This window comes from Eptesicus fuscus, chromosome 1 (assembly GCF_027574615.1).
Source record: "Eptesicus fuscus isolate TK198812 chromosome 1, DD_ASM_mEF_20220401, whole genome shotgun sequence".
Classification (NCBI taxonomy): Eukaryota; Metazoa; Chordata; class Mammalia; order Chiroptera; family Vespertilionidae; genus Eptesicus; species Eptesicus fuscus.
The window spans coordinates 10,278,309-10,300,378 of NC_072473.1; the positions used below are offsets into that span (position 1 = coordinate 10,278,309).

The 22,070-nt window shown below is 38.6% G+C and overlaps 1 protein-coding gene across 1 annotated transcript in view; it reads left to right on the forward strand.

Annotated features, from left to right (window-relative positions):
* Positions 1–22,070, forward strand: part of PPEF1 (protein phosphatase with EF-hand domain 1) — an 84,723-nt gene that overhangs the window by 17,887 nt on the left and 44,766 nt on the right. The window contains exons 2-5 of the mRNA XM_028129684.2: positions 1,355–1,482; positions 5,849–5,909; positions 13,983–14,146; positions 20,165–20,279. Of these exons, the coding sequence (XP_027985485.1) occupies positions 1,355–1,482; positions 5,849–5,909; positions 13,983–14,146; positions 20,165–20,279 (468 nt within the window). The remainder of the gene's footprint in view (positions 1–1,354; positions 1,483–5,848; positions 5,910–13,982; positions 14,147–20,164; positions 20,280–22,070) is intronic.

The window sequence follows — 22,070 nt, forward strand, 5'->3', positions numbered from 1 at the left end:
TGGGACTGGAGGCTGGATTTCTGCTTTCAAAACTCAAATGTGCTCGTTTTAGTCAACTCTTGATTTTTATGTGCTAACTAGGGAAAATTACAGCAGGAATAAAAGGAGCCAGCGGATGTTGATTCCTTTTAACTCTAAAACTCGAGGAAGGCATAAGAGACTATGTTTTAATCTCATCTTTCACCTGATCTCTTTCTATGAAGGTACAGGATAGTTCAAAGGCTACCAGAAGAGAGTCAGTGAGTCTGAATAATCCACAAACAAGAGAGTACTTACCGCTATAGTTGACATTTATTTAGCATGTGCTTTACAGTAGTCATTTAGCTAAACTGTTTACTGTAGTATCTAATTTTGTCCTTACAGTAACTCTGTGCAGAGGGAGGTGTGTTCATTTTCATCCATCGCTTGTCAATTGAATATCAGGTGTAGAAGGTGGAGTGAATCATACTTCTTAATTCATTGTGCATTGTTATCATTGGTTTCTGCAAGACCCTTTCTTATGTTAATTAATTTGTTTATTCCCTTTTGCCCATGTACCTGATGGTCACCCTCTCCATAAATAACTAATTATTATGTTTAGTGTGTATCTTTTCCTTTGTATATACTCTTATGAAATGTATATTGTGGTTTTGTGTATATGTATTTTAGATTTATATAAAGTGGTATCATGTTATATTTCATTCTGTCTTTAACTTTTTAATAACTGTTCTAACTGAAGCACAATTTTTTAAGACCCATTCATGTTACTATGGGTTTATTGAATCTATTGCTTCCACTTGTGCCATAGACTCTATAGGTGCATCCACCACAGTTACACATTCTCTGTCCTGGCAATAGACAGCCAGGCTGTGTTGGTGTCAAATTTCCTATTGCCACAAAGAAGCATTGTATTGCCATATGTCTCCTTAGTGGACTATGTGACAGTTGCTTTGGGGTATATAGTGAAGAACGGAACTGCTACTTCATAGGGCATACATAGACTTTATATGCTTAAGTATTGCCATAGGTAAGTGCTATTATCCCCATTTTACAGATAAGGGAACTGAGGCTTTGAGAGTTTTAATAACTTACCCAAAGTCACATAGACAGTAATTAGCCGAGCTGGGATTCAAATTCAGGTAGTCTTGCTCCAAAAATTTTACTCAATATTCATGCCATTATTCTTCTATGAATATTTGAGACAAGGACATTTTACAAAAACATGAGGGTAAATCTCATTGATTGTAGTTTTATGTGTGTAGAACCGAGGAATCCAGGTGAACTGACTATTTTTCCCCCTGAAGCACCTTCTTACCCCCATCATAGCTACATAGTAACTGTTTTTCTCTGACTTTTGTGTCCTGTGTGTCTGCAGCAATAAGAGCTGCATTGATCATCCAAAATTGGTACCGAGGTTACAGAGCTCGGTTGAAGACCAGACAACGTTATGCTCTCACCATCTTCCAGTCCATTGAATATGCCGATGAACAAGGCCAATTACAGGTCTGTTTTGTAAGCTTGTCTCTTATTTTGGTAAACTGCTTATTTTTACCCTTGTTATTGAAAGAATGACTGGTTGGGATAATTTTAAGCTGAGAAACCTTAGTGAAAGGTTTTAATAGAAGATATAGTGACATTGTCTTGGAACTAGCTGTTGAGAGAGGGAGTATGATTTGGGATGAGGATGGTATTTTTCAGTTCTGAAGTTCACATTTTTAAGAGGGCTGCCAATATCTAGTTGACTAATAAAAATGGTCTTATTCGATTTTGGGGACGTGTCCCAGTAGAAAATTGTTATTTTATGAAGAAAAACAACAACAACAATACTTTATGGTGTTAAAAACTGGAAGAATTTCCTGGGAACGAAATTATGAAAGTTCTAGAAGAAAATATAGATGGGTGAGGAAGGCTTTTTTAAAACTTGCAATATATATATATATATATATATATATATATATATATATTAAACTTTAATGCTTATTGATGGAAAAAAGTACTTTTTAGTAATAAAAATATCTTAGAAAGATCTCCAATGTAATTGTTAATGAAAAACAAACAACTGGTAGAAAGAATGTAGAGTTTTATCCCATATATATGAAAGAAAAACATACAGCAGAAGTCTGGAAAAAGCTATACAGTAAAGTATTTCCAGTGGTTATTTCTGGGAACAGGAGTGGGATTGGATGGGAGAGGAATTCTCATTTTCATTCTGTATTATTTGTAGTTTTCAACAATCATATTTATATGTAAATTTATCACATTATCTTTAAAAATAATTAAGAAAAATTTAAAAAGTATCAAAGACATTGCTGGATTTATTCTTGGCAGTTATAAAAATGATATACTGTGATTCAATCAGATTTTCCCTTTGCCTTGATTAGAAGCTCACAGTGTGAACTGTTCTTTTAAGCACTGTGGAATGTAGTGATGAGTATAAAGGTAGAGTGAGCTCTAAAATTGGTATGCTTTATATGCACACATTCTAGTTTTAGTACATTCTTTAATATTGACTCTTTTTATAACAGATTTATTGATATACAGTTCAGTTAAAGTGTAAAATTTAATGGCCTTTGGTATATACCCAAAGTTGTAACCATCACCACAATAAATTTTAGAGCATTTTTATCACCACCACCCCCCAAAAATATCTATAGTCATTAGCAGTCACTCCCCATTTCCCCTTCTTCCCAGCTCCTGGAAACCACTAATCTGTTTTCTGTCTTTATGAATTTGCCTTTTCTCACCATTTCATATAAATGGAATCACAGAAAATGTGATCCTTTTGTGTCTTGACTTCTTTCACTTAGCATAATATCTTCAATGTTTATTCATGTTGTAGTGTATATCAGTACTTCATTCCTTTTTATGGATAATACTAGAGGCCCAGTGCACGAAATTTGTGCATGGGGTGTGTGTCCCTCAACCCAGCCTGAACCCTCTCCAATCTGGGACCACTAGAGGGATGTCCAACTGCCTGTTTAGACCCGATCCTGGTAGGCACAATCCAGGACTGCTGCTGGCTCCCAACTGCTCACCTGCCTGCCTTCCTGATTGCCCCTAACCACTTCTGCCTGCCAGCTTAATCACCCCCTAACCACTCTCTGCCAGCCTGATTGATGCCTAACTGCTCCCCTGCCAGCCTGATTGCCCCTAACTGCCCTCCCCTGCAGGCCTGGTCCCCTGCAACAGCCTTCCCCTGCAGGCCTGGTCACCCCCAACTGCCCTCCCCTGCAGGCCTGGGTTCCCCCAAATGCCCTTCCCTGCAGGCCTGGTCACCCCAACTGCCCTCCCCTGCAGGCCTGGGTTCCCCCAAATGCCCTTCCCTGCAGGCCTGGTCACCCCCAACTGCCCTCCCCTGCTGGCCATTTTGTGTCCACATGGGGGCAGGATCTTTGACCACATAGGGGCAGCTATCTTGTGTGTTGGAGTGACAGTAAATTTGCATATTACTCTTTTATTAGATAGGATTAAATAGGATAGAGGCCTGGTGCATGGGTGGGAGCCAGCGGGTTTGCCCTGAAGGGTGTCCTGGATCAGGTTGGGGGTTCCCTTGGGGTGTGGGGTGGCCTGGGCGAAGGGCCTGTGGTGGTTTGCAGGCCAGCCACGACCCCTGGCGACCCAAGCAGAGGCCCTGGTATCTGGAATTTATTTATCTTCTATAATTGAAACTTTGTAGCCTTGAGTGCAGGCCAGGGCTGTGGGAGCTTGGCTTCCTCCATCGCCGGGGAAATCCAAGCCTCCTGTTCGCTCCGTGGCCATAGCCATTTTTGTTGGGATTTATTTATCTTCTATAATTGAAACTTTGTAGCTTTGAGCAGAGGCCAGGGCAGGCCAGGGCGGGCGGAAAGCTTGGCTTCCTCCATTGCCAGGGAAACCCAAGCCTCCTGCTCACTCTGTGGCTGTAGCCATCTTGATTGGGTTAATTTGCATACTCACTCCTGATTGGCTGGTGGGCATGGCTTATGGGCATAGTGGAGGTATGGTCAATTTGCATATTGCTCTTTTATTAGTTAGGATTCCATTGTATGGATTTCACACATTTTGTTTATTCATTTCTCAGTGGATAGATCATTTGAGTTGTTTCCACTTTTTGATTATTATAAATAACTAGACTATCCCTCAGCTCAGCCTACACCCTCTCCAATCTGGGAGCCAGCAGTCGGACATCTCTCTCACAATCAGGGACTGCTGGCTCCCAACCGTTTGCCTGCCTGCCTGCCTGATCACCCCCTAACCACTCCCCTGCCAGCCTGATTGACGCTTAACTGCTCCCCTGCTGGCCCAATTGCCCCCAACTGCCCTCGCCTGCTGGCCCAGTTGCCCCCAACTGCTCTCCCTCCCCTGCAGGCCAGGTCGTCCCTAACTGCCCTCCCCTGCTGGCCTGATCACCCCCAACTGCCCTCCCCTACCGGCCATCTTGTGGCAGCCATCTTGTGACCACATGGAGGTGGCCATCTTGTGCGAGGGTGTGACGGTTAATTTGCATATTACCTCTTTGTTATATAGGATGCTGCTATGGATATTTGTGTGCAAGATTTTATGGGAAAATATTCTCTTGGGTGTATACCTAGAAGTGGAATTATTGGGTCATCTGGTAACTCTGTGTTTAACTTTTTGAGTAATTGCTAAATTGTTTTCCCAAGTAGCTGCACCATTTACATCCCTCCAGCAGTGTATGAGGGGTCCAATTTCACCACGTCTTTGACACTTGTTATTATTTGTCTTCTTTATTATAGACATCCTAGTGTGGGTGCAGTGGTATTTCATTGTGGTTTCTATTAACTCTTGATAAACCCATCAATAGTGTTAATCTTACACGTTTTGATATTTGTATGGAAAGCCTTCCCTGAACTCCCAGACCTATTCCCAGGTTGATAAGGTTCCTTAGTGGTCACTCTTTATGGGAGACAGGGCTTGGAGAAGTTATTTGTGCTGTATAAATGCAGGTTTTTGCAGATAATCGGTAGGCATAGAGGCATCATCTATGTGATGGTTGGAATGCTGGTGGATTTCCATCTTTCCCTCACTCTCTCCTTCCTTATTTAATTTCTCAAATATATTTGACATTTAAAGTATCCCTTAACTCTTCATCTCACTACCAAAAGAAAAATAAGAGATTATAATGAACAAAATTTAGTAGCTGAATTAGGTTAGTTTCCTAAAATCAGAATCTGAATCAGAGATTCTGGTACAAGTGATTTCCTAAAAGTGTTCTCAGGAAAAACCTATATGGAAGTGAGGAAAGCAAGATTGGACAGGGGAAGAAACTAGGCAAAACTATGGTTTCTGGAGAAGCTTGACCTCAGCTTGATCCCATTGGGAGTTTTGAAGTGCATCATGGTTTATCCCACCCAGTGGCAAGGGAACTGGAGGTCTGGGCTGTAATACCCTTGCTTCAGTTAGTCATTTTCTATGGGCAGCCTCCCAGGAGGACGGATATATGAAATCCTGTGCAACTCTGGGGAAGGTACCTCTCATCTGCAAGGGCAGTCCTTGGGAGGAGGGGGGCAAGTAGAGGTGGGACCTAGTGCAGCTGGGAGATGAGTGCCCTAGAACAGTGGTCGGCAAACTCATTAGTCAACAGAGCCAAATATCAACAGTACAACGATTGAAATTTCTTTTGAGAGCCAAATTTTTTAAACTTAAACTTCTTCTAACGCCACTTCTTCAGAATAGACTCGCCCAGGCCATGGTATTTTGTGGAAGAGCCACACTCAAGGGGCCAAAGAGCCTCATGTGGCTCGCGAGCCACCGTTTGCCGACCACAGCCCTCGAAGATTAAAGGGGACTTACATGAAACACCAATAGCATTTATTACAGTAGCTATTTTGGGTTCATTAATTGATTAATGTGTTTTTATTTTATCCAGTTATCCAATTTCTTTTCCTTCATGTTGGAAAACTACGTACATATACAGGAGAAAGATCCAAGTAAGTAAAACTTTAGTCTTTTGAAAAGCACTCATTAAATATTGAATTGTCTTCACCAAGGAATGTAAACTCTGAAGATAGGAGAACACTAAATAATTTAAAAGATGCCCGCAGGCTGGCACTCTATCCACTGAGCCAAACCAGCTAGGGCGATAACCCTTTTTATTTGTGGCCATTTTTCTCTCTGTTGATGTGTGGTAATACCTTTATTATGTATTAAGTTCCTATGAATATTGGCATCTGTTTTAGGGCATTTTTATTTTGAGCGTTTGTACTGTAAATGCTTTCTTGTCATTTGTTTTAAAATAAGAAAAAATTTTTTTCCTTATTAAGTTCGGGGATGTTTATCATTCTAAAAAAAGGATGCCCACCTGTCTTGTCTATGTGACACACCAAACAACTGTGAAATCAGTTCACCTGGCTTTTTTCCTCTATGATGGGTATCAACTAAATTGACCATTTAATCCTTTTACTTTCAAAAAACTGAATTAAGTTTCATTCAGTGTTAATTTGTTTAATACCTTCTCTGAACCATGATTTATTGATGTACAGTAGTAGTTTAGTAAGGAGGATCTTATTTTTTATCCGTGGAACTTTAAAAAATACTTGTGTTGATTTCAGAGAGGAAGGGAGAGAGAGATAGAAACATCAAAGATGAGAGAGAATCATTGATCAATTGCCCAACACTGGATATTAAGCCCGCAACCTGCGCATGTGCCCTGACCAGGAATCCGACTGTGTTCATAGGTCAATGCTCAACCAATGAGCTACATAGGTCAATAGGTTCAATAGGTTCTGGTTCATAGGTCAATGCTCAACCAATGAGCTACACCAGCCAGGCTTTCCATGAAACTTTTGTGCTGAACGATAAAAATATCTTGAGTATTTCATGAAACAGATCTTGGGGAAATGGTGGCTTAAATACAGTTGGCTCCATCATGTCTCTGTCTTCTACATAGATGTCGAGAGACAGACAACATAGGTATGGTTTAAAATGATTTTAAAATAATAGTTTTTCACAAGGCATGTATTTCTCCTTCAAATTAACATCTGCCTGCTATTTGCAAGGTAGATGCTAGACTTTAAAACTTTTTTCTTCAATTTTGGGCAACCATTTTTTAATTCTAATTTAAACTGTTTATGGCATCTAAGAACATATTTTAAATAATCTAGTGAACACCTGTTGAAGTGGCAAAAGAATGGTGGTTTAATGCCATGCTTTGAGCTAAGTACATATGTATGAAACTAATTAAAGTGTTTAATGATCTATGGAAGCTTTTTGAATGGTGGAATAGCCAAACCTGAGGAGTGGGGAGTGGGTGGAAGTAAGTATTTTGGCATTTTCTTTCTTTTAGATAATTGCAATTATCTAAAAGAACGAGAGTTATTTCATGTTCTTTGTCAAAAATATTTTTGAGAGGAAATATAATAATGATGAAATGAAGTAGCATTCTTTCTGCTAATGACCTAATATCTCTTTTTGGCCTATGCATCAGAATCGCTTATGGAGATTCACAGCCACAGATGGCTGGGTTTTAGCTTAGGTATATTTACTCAGTCTCTGATTTTAAAAAAATCTACATTTAAAAAATTCTGCTGGTGATTTAAAAATATACTTAAAATTTTATCAAAGAAGGGGACATGGCTTAATTTTCTTGTGTAAACTTTACATTACAGAAAAGTACACAAATCATAAGTATATGACAATGGATTTTCTAAAAGTAAACAAACCCAGAACAAGAAATAAAACATTATTAGAACTACAGAATCCCCCCTGTCCCTCTCCAATCATTACCCAACCCCCCATCACTATTTTTCTCACTTCTTCACCCCAGATTAATTTTGCTTGTTTTTGAACTTCTCCAAATAAATGGAAGCATAGAACTTTGAGTCTGGCTTCTTTTACACAACTTATAGTATTTGTGAGAGTCATCTATGTTGATGCAGTTTGGTCATTCTTATTGCTGAATAATATTCCATATTTATTAATATGCCAAAAATTTATTCATTCTTCTGTTTATAGACTTTTGAGTTGTTTTCAGTTTTGGTAATTTAAATGTTACTTACTGCTATGCATATTCTTGTACATGTCCATTTTGGTAAACATAAGCATTCTTTTGTTAAGTACTCATTTTCAGTTATATATTGCTACATAACAAACCACCCCCAAATTTAGTGGCTTTAAAACAACAGCCATTGTTTTGCTTATGATTCTGTGGGTCAGGCATTTGAACAGGGCTCAGTGGGGATGACTTATCTTTGTTTCAGATGGTATCAGTTGGGCTCACTCAACCCATCTGGGTGGCGCAGGGAGGTCCAAATGGTTTTACTTACATGCCTGGGACTTTTTGGTGTTAGCTATGAACTTGGACAACTTAATTCTCTTCATGCAGCCTTTCTGTCCAACAGGATATTCTGAATTCCTTTACATGGCAGCTGGATTCCAAGGGATCCAAGGCATAAACTGCAAGGCCATTTAAGGTCTAAGCTCTGGAACACACACAAAATCAGTTCTGCCATCTTCTGTTTGTCAAAGCACATCACAAGGCCAGCTGCAGAGTCAAAGGGGTTAGGAACGCTCCATCTCTTGCAGGGAGCAGCAGCAGCATTATATTGTAAAGGGATATGGGTACAAGGAGGCATGTTTCAATGGGGATCATTACTATAAAGATATACCACAACCCAGGAGTAGAAGAGTTGGATTATAGGGCATGCATATGTTCAGCTTCATTAGATACTGACAGTTTTACAAAGTTGTACCAAGTGATACTGCCACCAGTGTATGAGAGTCCCAGTTGTTCCATGTCCTCACCAACACTTGTAATTGTGTCTCCTTTTCATTTTAACCATTTGGTGGGTATGTAGTTGTATCACATTTCCACTTTAATGTGCATTTCCCTGGTGAGCAGTGAAATTGATCACCTTTTTTGTATGTTTATCAGTCACATGCACATCCTGCTCAGTGAAGTGCCTGATCCAGTTTTTTGCCCATCTGTCCTTTCTTTAGAAATTGTTGTGAATTTTCTAAGCATTCTAATTATAAGAATATTGATCTTTGTTAGGTGAATGTATTGAAAATATCTTCTCCTAGTCTTTGTCTTTTATTCCCCCATCCCAGTCTTTAAAAAGTGTTTTTTGATGAACAGACATTTTTTATTTAATTGTAGTACAATTATTTTTTTTATGATTAGTGGTTTCTCTATCTTGTTTAAGAAATCTTTACATATGTATATACACTGAGTGGCCAGATTATTATGATCTCTGAATGCATAATAATCTGGCCACTCAGTGTGTGTGTGTACACACACACACACACACATACACACACACACATATATATGTGTATACACACACACACACACAGCACACACACACACACACACACACACTAGAGACCTGGTGCATGAATTCATGCATGGGTGGGGTCCGGCCAGCCTGGCCAGGGGGAGGGGACATGGGCGGTTGGCCGGCCTGCCTGCTGGTTGAACTCCTGGTTGAGGGGACAATTTGCATACTAGCCTTTTATTATATAGGATATACACTGAGTGGCCAGATTATTATGCGTTCAGAGATCATCATAATCTGCCCACTCAGTGTATATGCAGGGATATTCCCCCAAAATGTATACACACACTTTGAATAGTACACATTTTGGGGGACACCCTGTATGCACACGCATACACAGACAGACAGATACACATACACACTCATTTGTGCAAAAATAAATACAGAATAAACCTACAGGATAAACAAGAAACTAATGACATTTTTTACCTACAGGTGATTGGGGAGATGGGTGGGAGCTGGAAAGAAGGAATGGTAGAATGCGGATTTGGTAGAGGGATGAGGGGAGAGTGACATGTCTCTGAGTATACATTTTTGTAGTTCTGACTCTTAAAACTATGATAATGTTTCACATACCTAAAAATATAATTAAAAACAGAAAGTGTACTATATGTGTGTATATGTTTCCAAAATGGAATACACACTGTGACAAATGAACATGACTATATTACAAATGATAACATATCATACCTCACCTGAAGGAGGTAGGGAAGAAAAAAGCCTAACCTAAGTAACATTAGAAAATAGCATTTTAACCATAATGTGCCTTGATAAGGTTTAATTTTTACTTATCGTGCATGGATTTTACTGAGCTTCTTGATATCTAAGTTTATATTTTTTGTCAGATTTAGAAAATTTTCATACATTAATTAATTAAAATATTTCTTTCTAAATCTAAATATATTTTTCTTTGGGAATCCTTCTGCTTTTAAACTTAGAAGGCCCTGAAATATTTAAAATGTGATTACTATGCCTGTATTTTTAGATTTTTTAATGGCTTGACTTTTAAAAAATTTAACACTTTGTAAATTTTGAATGTTTTCATTTTAAACTAAAAAAGGACATTTTGATGCCTAGTGATTAACAATTAAAAAATACAACTACAAAGAAAATTTCAAATTAGTTAACCACTTTTCTTAGACATTCATAATTTATCTTTTCACCATGATTTGTAGTACTTCCTTCATAATATATTTATTTAAAGAATGTGTAATAGGGCAATTTCTGAGCCATCTATTCTCTTATACATATCTCAATTATAGAGTGCTAGAATCATATTGATTTAATTATTGTATATAGCAGAAAAAGAAATTTATAGATTGCTGCTGTAGGTTGATTTCATTTAAATATTTTCCCAGCTTTATTGAAATATAAGTGATATATAATATTGTATAAGTTTACATGTACAATATAATAATTTTATTTATGTATTTATTGTGAAATGATTACCACCATAAAGTTAGTTAACTTATCCACACCAACTCACTTAGTTACAATTTTGTGTGTGTGTGGTAAGAACTTTTAAAATGTAGTCTGTTGCCCTAGCTGGTTTGGCTCAGTGGATAAAGCATCAGCCTGCGGACTGAAGTGTCCCTGGTTTGATTCTGGCCAAGGGCACATGCCTGGGTTGCTGGTTCAATCCCCAATAGAAGACGAGCAGCCAATCAATGATTTTCTCTCATCATTGATGTTTCTCTCTCTCCCTTCCTCTCTGAAATCAATAAAAATATATTAAGAAATAAATAAATAAATAAAACGTACTCTCTTAACAACTTGGAAATATACACTAGAGCAGTGGTCGGCAAACCGCGGCTCGCGAGCCACATGCGGCTCTTTGGCCCCTTGAGTGTAGCTCTTCCACAAAATACCACGTGCGGGCGTGCACGTACAGTGCGATTGAAACTTCGTTGCCCATGCGCAGAAGTCAGTTTTTGGCCTGGGCGAGTCTATTTGGAAGAAGTGGCGTTAGAACACTCACCATGCTGTACATTACTGTATGTTGCTTTCTAATCGCCCTCTTTGGTAGGAGGGTCCCAAACAAGCTCTACCTAGACCTATTTGGCAAAAGTGCTCTGACCCCTAAGTAAGGTATATTTAGAGGTACAGCTACACTTCACATTTGCAGATTAATGGTTTTATTCTGAGGCACAGAGTAGGTCGACAACTCGGGGAGTTCCAAAGGTACAAGGTGACCTCGAAGCAGATATTTTCTGTGTCCTACTACTTTAGTTGCTCAAAAGCAATTCATAGGATTTGCTGGAGAGACTCTACACATCAGCTCCAGTCTGCTTTTCCATATCAGCCTCCTCCCACAGGTAGATAGCCAAAGCTGCTATACATAGCAATAGGTTTAATCAGAAACTGGTGGAAGTGGGAGGGGGGCAGAGTGTGTAGAAGTATTGTTTTAACTTTTGTTTTTGCTTCCAACATTAGCCAAAATGTCCTATCACACATATATACTAGAGGCCCAGTGCATGAAAATTCTTGCACTGGAGTGGGGGGGGGTCCCTCAGCCCAGCCTGCTCCCTCTCACAGTCCGGGAGGCGACCCAGAGTTCAGGGAAGGCGACACCCCCATCACACCTCTGCTGCTGCCACTGCTGGCAGCGCAAGCCTCAGCCGGCCCTGGGCTGCTGGGCAGCTGCCATCCAAGGCTTGCCTGTGCCTTGAGCTGGCCCTGGGCGGCTGGGCAGCCACCATTGGCGGCTTGCCTGTGTCTTGGCTGGCCCTGCTTGCCTGAGCCTCAATCAGTGGGCAGTATAGGAGGACCCGAGGCCCCCGGCGGGGCTGAGGAGATTCCAGTGGCAGGCACGTGGAGCGGCCGGCCCTGGCTGAGGAATGGAGGATACTCTCAATGACATGAGTTATAACTTCCAATTTGTTGGACACCACAGTCAGGCTTCAGCTTTGGGGGAGGGAGGAAGAGAGGGATGGGCAGCTCGTTGGAGGAGCCTGGGCGAGCTGTCAGTCAGAGGGGGGTGCAGGAGGACCCGAGGCCCCCAGTGGGGCTGAGGGGACTTGGGCGGCAGGTGTGTGAGGCGGCCAGGCCTGCCCCCACTGTGGGTGCCGCCATCTTGTGATGGTGTGATGGTAAATTTGCATATTACCTCTTTATAATATGGGTTATTTTTTATTTTTCAATTAGTTTATACTCAATATCATTTTGTATCCATTTCAGAAGTATAGCATACTGGTTAGTCATACAGGGGTGAGAAAAGTAGGTTCATAGTTGTCAGTACATAAAACAGTATTTTTATTCTTGTATTATATATTTTTCCATATGAATAACAATAAACCTACTTTGCCCACCCCTGTATACTTTACAAAGTGTCCCTCCCAATATTTCCAGTACCCACCTGGCAAACATGTCTACTCTAAATATTCAAAATGATAGAAACTGCTTGCAGACAACTTCTGATTAATGACCTTAGTAGCAGTTGAGTGTTAATGAATTGAAAAGTATGTCATCATCCTCTGTATCACTTATCTGTTTACTATAATAATACTGTGTATTAAACAACCACAGTAGTTCAGTGGCATGTAGTAAACATTTCTTTTTGCTCATCAGTCTACAGATTAGCTGAGCACGTCTGCTGTTCTTAGCAGTCTTGATTGGGCAGTTTTTTGGGTTTTGGGTGGAGTTCGCTCATGTCTGGAGGTCTGCTGGATGGCGGCTGATCTAGGACGGCCTTGGCTAGGGTGACTCAGCTCTGCTCCCCATGGTGTTGGAGCTTTCAGTAGGCTAGCCAGGGCTTCATAGTAGTGGCATGGTTTCAAAAGCGAGAGCATGGAAACAAACAAGGCCTTGTGAGGCCTTGGCTTGGAACTGGTATGTAACACTTCCACCACTTTCTTTAGGCCAACACAAGTCACGAACCAGCTTCAAGGGCAGGGGAAATAGAATCTTCAAAATCACATTAAAAAGGGCATGGCCAGAGTTTGGGCTAGAGAATTGGGATCACTGTTACAATCAATCTACAATATCCCCTTGCATCTTTCCCTACCTGATTTGGCCGGATTTCTGTTCGTGAACTGATCATTTTATGGGCAATCTAGCAAGAAAGGGACACAGGATCTCAGCACCTACTGAAATAAACAGTGCAGACAATGTTATATGGAAATGTGTCTCAGAGAGAGGGCCTTTGGAATTTCTGCCGATGGTTTGTCATCTTACTTTATCTGCTTTGTTACCAAGAAGAAAAAGAAAATCACGTCAGAAAATTTGTTTTTATGTGAAGAGGGAGACAAATCAATTACAGCTAAGTAAAATTTGAAGCGTTTAACGGGGAAAATTAAATGTTGCTGTTTAATTTTCTGTAGATCATGAATAGTAGCAGATGTTTGAGCCAAACATAATGCATTGTTATGTTTTCAACACTATTTGTAAAAATCTGAGATGTAAGAGTGGGCAAAAAAAAAAAAAAAGTAGAGTTAGAGCTTCAGAGCATCAAAATACCATGATTGATCAGTTTTCCCTGTGCATATGCCTCCATTCCCCACTGATGAACTCACTGATTTGGTAAAATATCCACCCAGGAAGGGATGATAGTGATTCATGTGCATGCACCTACTGGTTTCAGAACAAATCATTCCTCGTGGTTATAAGTGGGATATCATGGCATTCATAACATTTAGCACAGTGCCTTACATGGGCTAGACTTTCAAGAAGGTATTTATTGCATTTAAGTATGGGAATGTTGATTTTTGCCACCCTTTCTGTTTTTTCCAGCTTTAGTAAATCGGCTGTTTGGTTGCGCCCCCCAGGACGACCGGGGTAGACAGGAATGTATAGGGATAATAGAGGTTCCGGACTCCTATAGTGGCCCTCGGCTGCAATTTCCACTCAATAGTAATTCTCTTAATATAATGATTGAGGCCTTTAAGCAGCAGCAGGTAAGTGGAAGCAGATACTGCCTTGATTCTGTACATAAAGTGTTCAATGACTATTTGTTGAATCAGTGAATGAAAACACGTCAGCAGAAATGCATTCCCTTGGGGAAAACCTTCACATCAAGTAAAAGCTACCCTGTGCTTTGAAAGAAGTATTCTCAGGTACACAGAAACCTCCTCTCTGTCCATTGCTTATGGCATTTCCTTTTTTTCTTTTTCTGAGATATAATTCACCGTAAAATTCACTATTTAAAGTATAAGATTTAGTGGGTTTTAATACATTCACAAGATTGTGCAACCCATACCAATATCTAATTCCAGAACATTTTCATCACCCGAAAAGAAGTGTTATACCCAGTACCATTCCCTTCTCCCCGACCCCTGGCAACCACTATTATACTTTCTGTCTCTGTATGTATTTGTCTATTCCAGATATTTCATACAAATGAAATCATATAATATATGGCTTTTTGTGTCTGACTTCTTTCATCTAGCATAATGTTTTTAAGGTTCATTCATGTCGCAGCATGTTTTATTACTTCTTTTACTTTTATGGCTGACTAATATTCTATTGTATGGCTATACGATTTTTGTTTATCAATTTATCAATGGATGGACTTTTGAATTCCTCCTTCCTTTTGGATATTATGAACAATGCTGCTATGTACATTCATGTATACGTTTTTGCATGAACATATGTTTTCATTTCTCTTGAGTATATACCTACCTAGACGTGGAATTGCTGGGTCATATGGTTACTCTATGTTTACATTTTTTGAGGAATTTCCAAATCATTTTCTGCAACTGCACCATTTTACATTCCTACCAGCAATGCATGAGGGTTCAGTTTTCTCCAATTATTCTGCCAGCACTCATTATTTTCTGTTTCCTTTTATTTATTTATTTTTTATTTATTTATTTATTTATTTATTTATTATTTTTTTACCTTTTTTTAAAAAAATAAATTTTATTGATTTTTTACAGAGAGGAAGGGAGAGGGATAGAGAGTTAGAAACATCGATGAGAGAGAAACATCGATCAGCTGCCTCCTGCGCACCCCCTACTGGGGATGTGCCTGCAACCAACGTACATGCCCTTGACCGGAATCGAACCCGGGACCCTTCAGTCCACAGGCCGACGCTCTATGCACTGAGCCAAACCGGTTTCGGCATGTTTCCTTTTATTTTTATTATAACCATCTTAATTGTGTTTGAGGTGGTATCTCCTTGTGGTTTTGATTTGCATTTCCCTAATGACTAAAGATGTTGAGCACCTTTTCATGTTTATTAGACATTTTTATACATTTTTCTGGAGAAATGCCTATTCAGATCCATTGCCTTCTTTAAAATCAGGTTATTTCTCTGTTTATTATTGAGTTGTAGAAGTTCTTTATATATTCTGGATACAAATCCCTTATCAGATACATGGTTTGCAAATATTTTATCCCATTTTAAGGTTGTCTTTTGGCTTTCATATATATATATTTCAGAGAGGAAGGGAGAAGAAGAGAGAGAAATATCAATGATGAGAGAGAATCATGGATCGAATGCCTCCTGCATGCCCCCCACTGGGGATTAAGCCTGCAATCTGGGCATGTGCCCTGATGGGGAATCCAACCATGACCTCCTGGTTCATGGGTCGATGCTCAACCATTGGGCAACACCAGCTGGGCTTTTTTACTTTTTTGATAATGTCCTTTGATTCACAAAATTTTCTAAAATTGATGAAGTCCAACTTACCTATTTTTTTCTTTGGTTACTTGTTCATTTGGTTTCATATCTAAGAATCCCTTGCCAAATCCAAGGTCATGAAGATTTGCCCTTATGTTTTATTTTAAAATTTTTATAGCTGTAGTTCTTAACATTTAGGTCAGTGAACCATTTCCAGTTACTTTCTGTCCAACTTCATTCTTTGCATGTGGGTATGCAGTTGTTCCAGAATCTTTTGTTGAAGAGTCTTTTTCCCTCATTGAATGGCTTTGATACCATTGTCAAAAATTAATAAGCTGTAGATGTATGGATTTATTGCTGGACTCCCAGTTTTATTACATTGGTGTATGTGTCTATTCTTATGCCAGCAGCACATTGTCTATTAATATGGTATATTACATTAATTAATTTCTTATGTTGAACTGCACTTGTATTCCTGGAATAAACCCCATTTGTTCATAGTGTATAATTCTTTTTAAATTCTATTGGATTTGGTTTACTGGTATTTTGTGAAGATTTGCATTTTATTCATAAGGGATATTGATCTGCATTTTCTTTTCTTATGATGTCTTTATCTGGCTTTGGTATCAGAATAGTACTGACCTCATAGAATGATTTAGGAATTGTTTCCTTTTTTGTGTGTGCAAGAGTTTGAGAAGGATTGGTGTTAATTCTTTAAATGTTTAGTAGAGCTCACCAATAAAGCTGCCTGGTCTTGGATTTTTATTTGTTAGGAGGTTTTTGATTAATGGTTCAATTTCTACTTGTTCTAGATCTGTTTGTATTTTCTGTTTCTTCTTGAGTCAGTTTTGGTAATTTGTATGTTTCTAAGATTTTGTTCATTTTATCTAAATTATCTAATTTGTTTGTGTATAATTGTTCATGATAGTCTCATAATTCTATTTATTTTCTAAAATCCTTACTCGAGGACATGCTTTCATTGATTTGAGAGAGAGAGAGAGGGAGAGAGAGAGAGAGGTGTGTGAAACACCGATTGGTTGCCTCCTGTATGTGCCCCAACCAGGGGTCAAACCCTCAACCTAGGTATATACCCTGACTGGAAATCGAACCCGAGACCTATCTGTGTATGGGATGATACTCCAACCAACTGAGCCACATCGGTCAGGGCTCTTTTTATTTCTTAAGGTCAGTGGGGATGTCCCCACTTTCATTTCTGATTATAGTTATTTGCATTTTCACTATTTTTTTCTTGGTCAATGTAGCTAATGGTTTTTGAATTTTGTTGAACTTTACAAAAAAATCAACTTTTGGTTTTGTTGATTCTCCCTATTGATTTTCCCTTCTCTATTTCATTTATCTGTACTCTGATCCTTATTTTCTTCCTTCAGCTAGTTTTTAGTTTAGTTTGCTCTTATTTTTCTAACTCCTTAGTGTTAAGTGAGACTTTTAATTTGAAATCTTTTTTATTTTTTAATGTGGGTATTTAAAGCTATAAATTTATCTCTGAGCATCACTTTTGCTTTATCCCATAAGTTTTGATATATAGTGTTTTCATATACATTATCTCAAAGTAATTTTCTTTTTAAACATTTATTTGTTGAGAGAGAGAGAGAGAGAGAAGAGAGAGAGAGAGATTTGTTGTTCCCCTTATTTATGCATTCATTGATTAGTTCTTGTGTCCTGACCGGGGATTGAACCTGCAACCTTGGTGTATCAGGATGATGCTCTAACCAACAGAGCTACCTGGCCAGGGCAATCTCAGAATATTTTCTAATTTCCCTTGTGATTTTTTTGAGCCATCATTTGTTTAAGATAATGTTGTTTGATTTCCACATATTTGTGAATTTCCTAGTTTTTCTTCTGTTACTGATTTTTAGTTTCATTTCATTATAGTCAGAGAAGATACTTTGCATGATTCCAATCTTTTAAAATTTATTGAGGCAAAAGATTTATACAATCTGAAGAAAGATAGCCCAATAAATTCAATTAAAAAATAAAATCTATTGAGGCTTGCTTTGTGGCCCAACATCTGAACTATTCTGGAGAATATTCTATGTGCACTTGTAAAAAATATCTAGTCTGTGATTATTGGGTGGAGCATTCTATAGATATTTTTTAGGTATAGTTGTGTGTGAGGTCTCTGGTGTTTCTGTTCCTTTAGCTTGTGTTCAGCTAATGTTTTGACAGAATCTCCTTGAACCCCAGGAGCTATTTAAAAAAAAGAAAAAAGAAAAACCCAGCCTTTGAGGGTAGGGTCTATGTTGTTACACCCCTTCACTGCTTGGCCAGGCTGTTTACAAATTTATCTTAGCCTTTACATCCTGCTTGCACTGAGCCATTTTTAAGTTGCCTTTTCCTGATTTAACCTTTGCTTGGTAGTTAAAAAATTTGACTCTTTTCCAGAGCTCTGACAAAGTTGATTATGACAGTATTTTTTTTTGCTTGATATTTTTAAAAGTGTTTATGTGAAGGGATGGGCTTTGGAGCTACCTACTCCATTATTTTCTCTACCATTACCCCAAAACTCTCATTCTCAGGTAGGACACTAAGGACATACCTTAGGAATAAGAGTAAACTAGAAATAGACTAGGCATTGAAGCAAAGTTTTGAATCCTCTAATTCCCGAGATTGAAATAACATCTTAGACAGCTAGTGCTCCTAGCCACATGGCAAAAGAAAATTTAAATCCTCTCTGCAAGAAAATAGGGCTCAAATTATTTCTCCAAGTTTTCATATACCATGTCTAGGACTTAATACAAATATTAACTAGGGACTGGAGGATACAAGATTCATGAAAGAAAACTGAGAATTTAGAATTCTTTTGTAGGGAAAATCCTTAGTAGTCTGCTAGTTCTTGGATAGACAGGAAAGATGGGTCTCTCCCTCTAATCAGCATCCAGGGGTCCTTCTCTTTCCTCCTAATTCTTGCATTACTTCAAATACTGATTCCTGTCTTGGGACAAAATTAGTAATGAAAATTCTCCAAATTTAAATCATAGGTTTTTGGGGTCTGGGATAGAAAACAATTTTATTATTTCAGTAGCCAGGAAAATGGAAATTTCAGGATACCATGAGTCATGATGGTTCCAAAGGGTTCCATATGTCCTGAATGCCATACCCAAAGCAGTAACTGAACAATATGTAGATATGACCCCTCTCTCAGCCTTCAGTAATGTAAATAAGTGCTGTCTAATAGAAATTTAATGTGAGTCACATAAATATTTTAAAATTTTCTAGTAGTCCCTTTAAAAAGGTAAAAAGATACAGGATAACTTAATTTTAATAATATATTTTATTTAATCCAGCATATATAATTATTTTAATATGTTAAAAGTTTTTAATGAAACATTTAACTTTTTTTTCATACTAAGTCTTTGAAATCTGGTATGTATTTTGTGTCTATAGCATATCTCAATTTCAACTAGCCCCATTTCAAATGGTCAGTAGCCCCATGGGACTAGTGGCTACTATATTAGGACTGCCAATAGTCCTGACCCATAAAATGGTGTTAACATCTGTTAAATTTTTATTGGCTGTATTACTTTTTGGCTTATGTATTTGGAATATTTTATAATTAAAAAAAGGGAGAACAACACTCTGGATTTAAAACAAACAGAAATCCCAGAGGAGAAAACAGAGTAAATCTGTCCAAAACAATGATGTCATCAAGAATTGAATTGGAGGAGAGCAATGGAATGAATGGTCAAAATAGGAGATAATCCAAATGGTTTATTTGGGGTTTGTATATGTTTTATACTTAGACTTTTACAATATAAATATGCTTGCTGTTCTGTAAACTCACACAATCCGTGTAGCAACAATTGAGCCACACATGGGATGCCTGGCTTCCTTTTGAGATCTCTCAGAACCCAGCACCTCATTTCCATCCTAGGTGGCAGAATGTTCCAGACAAATGCAAAGCAGCCCCTCTTCATCAATCTCTCTCTAATTTTCATTCTCATTCTCTCTCCTTACCCTCCTTTTTATTTATTTATTTGCACACTTCCTTAGGGCAAAGGAGTCTCCTATTTTTCCCATCACTTCTCTTAGAATTTACTGACCAAGAATAATCAGAAATGTTCTGTAAATGGGTGATGTCAATTAAGAGCAGGGGAGTATAAATGTCCTAGGCACCATTCATTCATTCATTTATTCAATTTACAAATCTCTAGTGAGGGATTATTATATGCCAGATGCTGTGCTGGAATCATCTATTTGAGACTAATTTAGAGATGGTCCTGAAATACAGCTACCTGAAATGTGTTCGTATGCTCCACCTTTATAGCTTTCTATTCAGTCATGCCTTTCTTCCTAGTTCGTCATATCTTTTTCTTCTCTTTTGCCCTCACAGGTACTCCATGCCTATTATGTTTTAGAGATACTATTCGAAACTAAGGAAGCCATGAAGCAAATGCCAAATTTTACTCATATAAGAACTTGTCCCACCAAAGAGATAACAATCTGTGGTAAGTTTTAGAGCAGAGTTGCCAAATTAATATTTTGGAGCCTCTTGGTTCCACGTCATTTGCCTAACTTGAAAACTGCATAAATTGGACTGTGTTAAGGGAAATGTGTTAATATAGAGTTATCTATCATGATAATACTGTTCCCCATCTTGTCTTTGTTTTGCATACCAGCTGGCAGGAATTAATTATGTGAGAAATTAAAGAACCCACAGCTTTTTATAAAGGCAGCATTTTAATACAGAAACCACCCATGGGTGGAATAAGCGTTCTTTGCCCTCTGTCTAGCTCTCATTATCTTTGTTCCATGTTGCTTTTCCCAGGTGGGCCTCTGCATGCCACTTACGCTGGGAAGAGAAAAGCCAAAGGCAGGGTGGAGATTAAAGTCTTCTCTGCTTTTGGCTGCTGTTTTAGATTTTTCCAACTGGTCTCTGCAGCTTTTAGAAGAGTGGGAATGTCCCAGAAATCTGTTCCTTGTTCTTCTAAATAACAAGATTGAGATTGTGTTATCCTATAGGCCAGCCTGGCAGGATATTGCTTCAAGAAACAGTACACATTGAAATTCAACACAGTTGGTGCTCTCAGCATGCTTGCAACTGTCTGAGAATGGAGTGCGTGGAAGGAACAGCAACTCCCTTAACTTCTAATTAAGCCTTTAGGTTACAAAACAGTGATTGTTATTTTCCAAATCAATTTTTTAGCCCGTGTTTTTTTTTACTCTGGCAGGTAGAAATGGATTTGACAATCTAATTAAACCATTTCCATTTCTAGCATCTGATAGTGGTGACAGGGACTTGATGTAGCAGCACATATTTCATGACATGCCTTGACTCAGGTTTTTGAAGAGTCTTCAATGGTTTAATTCCAACCTAATCAGGCCACCACATCTCTGCCAAGCAGATGAGGCATTTCAGCAGTGGGGGCCTTTTATTCAAGGCTTCACCGACTCTTACTTTTCATGGAAACAAAGGATTTGGAGTCATGAGACATAGGAAGCCATGCCTATCCATGAAGCCAGGGCTAGATTTGCTCCCAGCGTGTATATAATAGGCCAAACAGAGAGTGGGGCCTGTCCCCACATGTTTTCAGTATACCTCCAGGTGCCATTGTGACTTATCTTTGGATAAAAGGATCTGGAAGAAGACATGAATTAATTAGAGGGCATGGAATCCTGGAATCACACAGTGTAAGAAATAAGGGATTCTTACAGAGACCATATGTCTATCATGCCAAGCTTACTCACCTGGTTAGTGACAGGGTCAGGATTAAAATCAGGCCCTCTAGTTAGAGCAGTGATTCTCAACCTTTTTAATGCCGCGACCCTTTAATATAGTTCCTCATGTTGTGGTGACCCCCAACCATAAAATTATTTTCGTTGCTACTTCATAAGTGTCATTTTGCTACTGTTAATGAATCGTAATGTAAATATTTGTGTTTTCCGATGGTCTTAGGCTCTACAGAAGCGGTTCTCAACCTGAGAACCGCTAGCAGGGTTGCCTAAGACCATCGGAAAACACAGATATTTACATTGCGATTCATTAACAGTAGCAAAATGACACTTATGAAGTAGCAACGAAAATAATTTTATGGTTGGGGGTCACCACACATGAGGAACTGTATTAAAGGGTCACGGCATTAAAAAGGTTGAGAATCACTGAGGTAGAGCCAGCTACATATCTGCTATCCTAACTCCACATCATGTATTGCTCTGATTGATGTTTCATTTTCCATTGTGAGACAAAGATTAGGGAATATAGATGGATGGGACAGTTCTGTTCATTTAATGATCCCTGC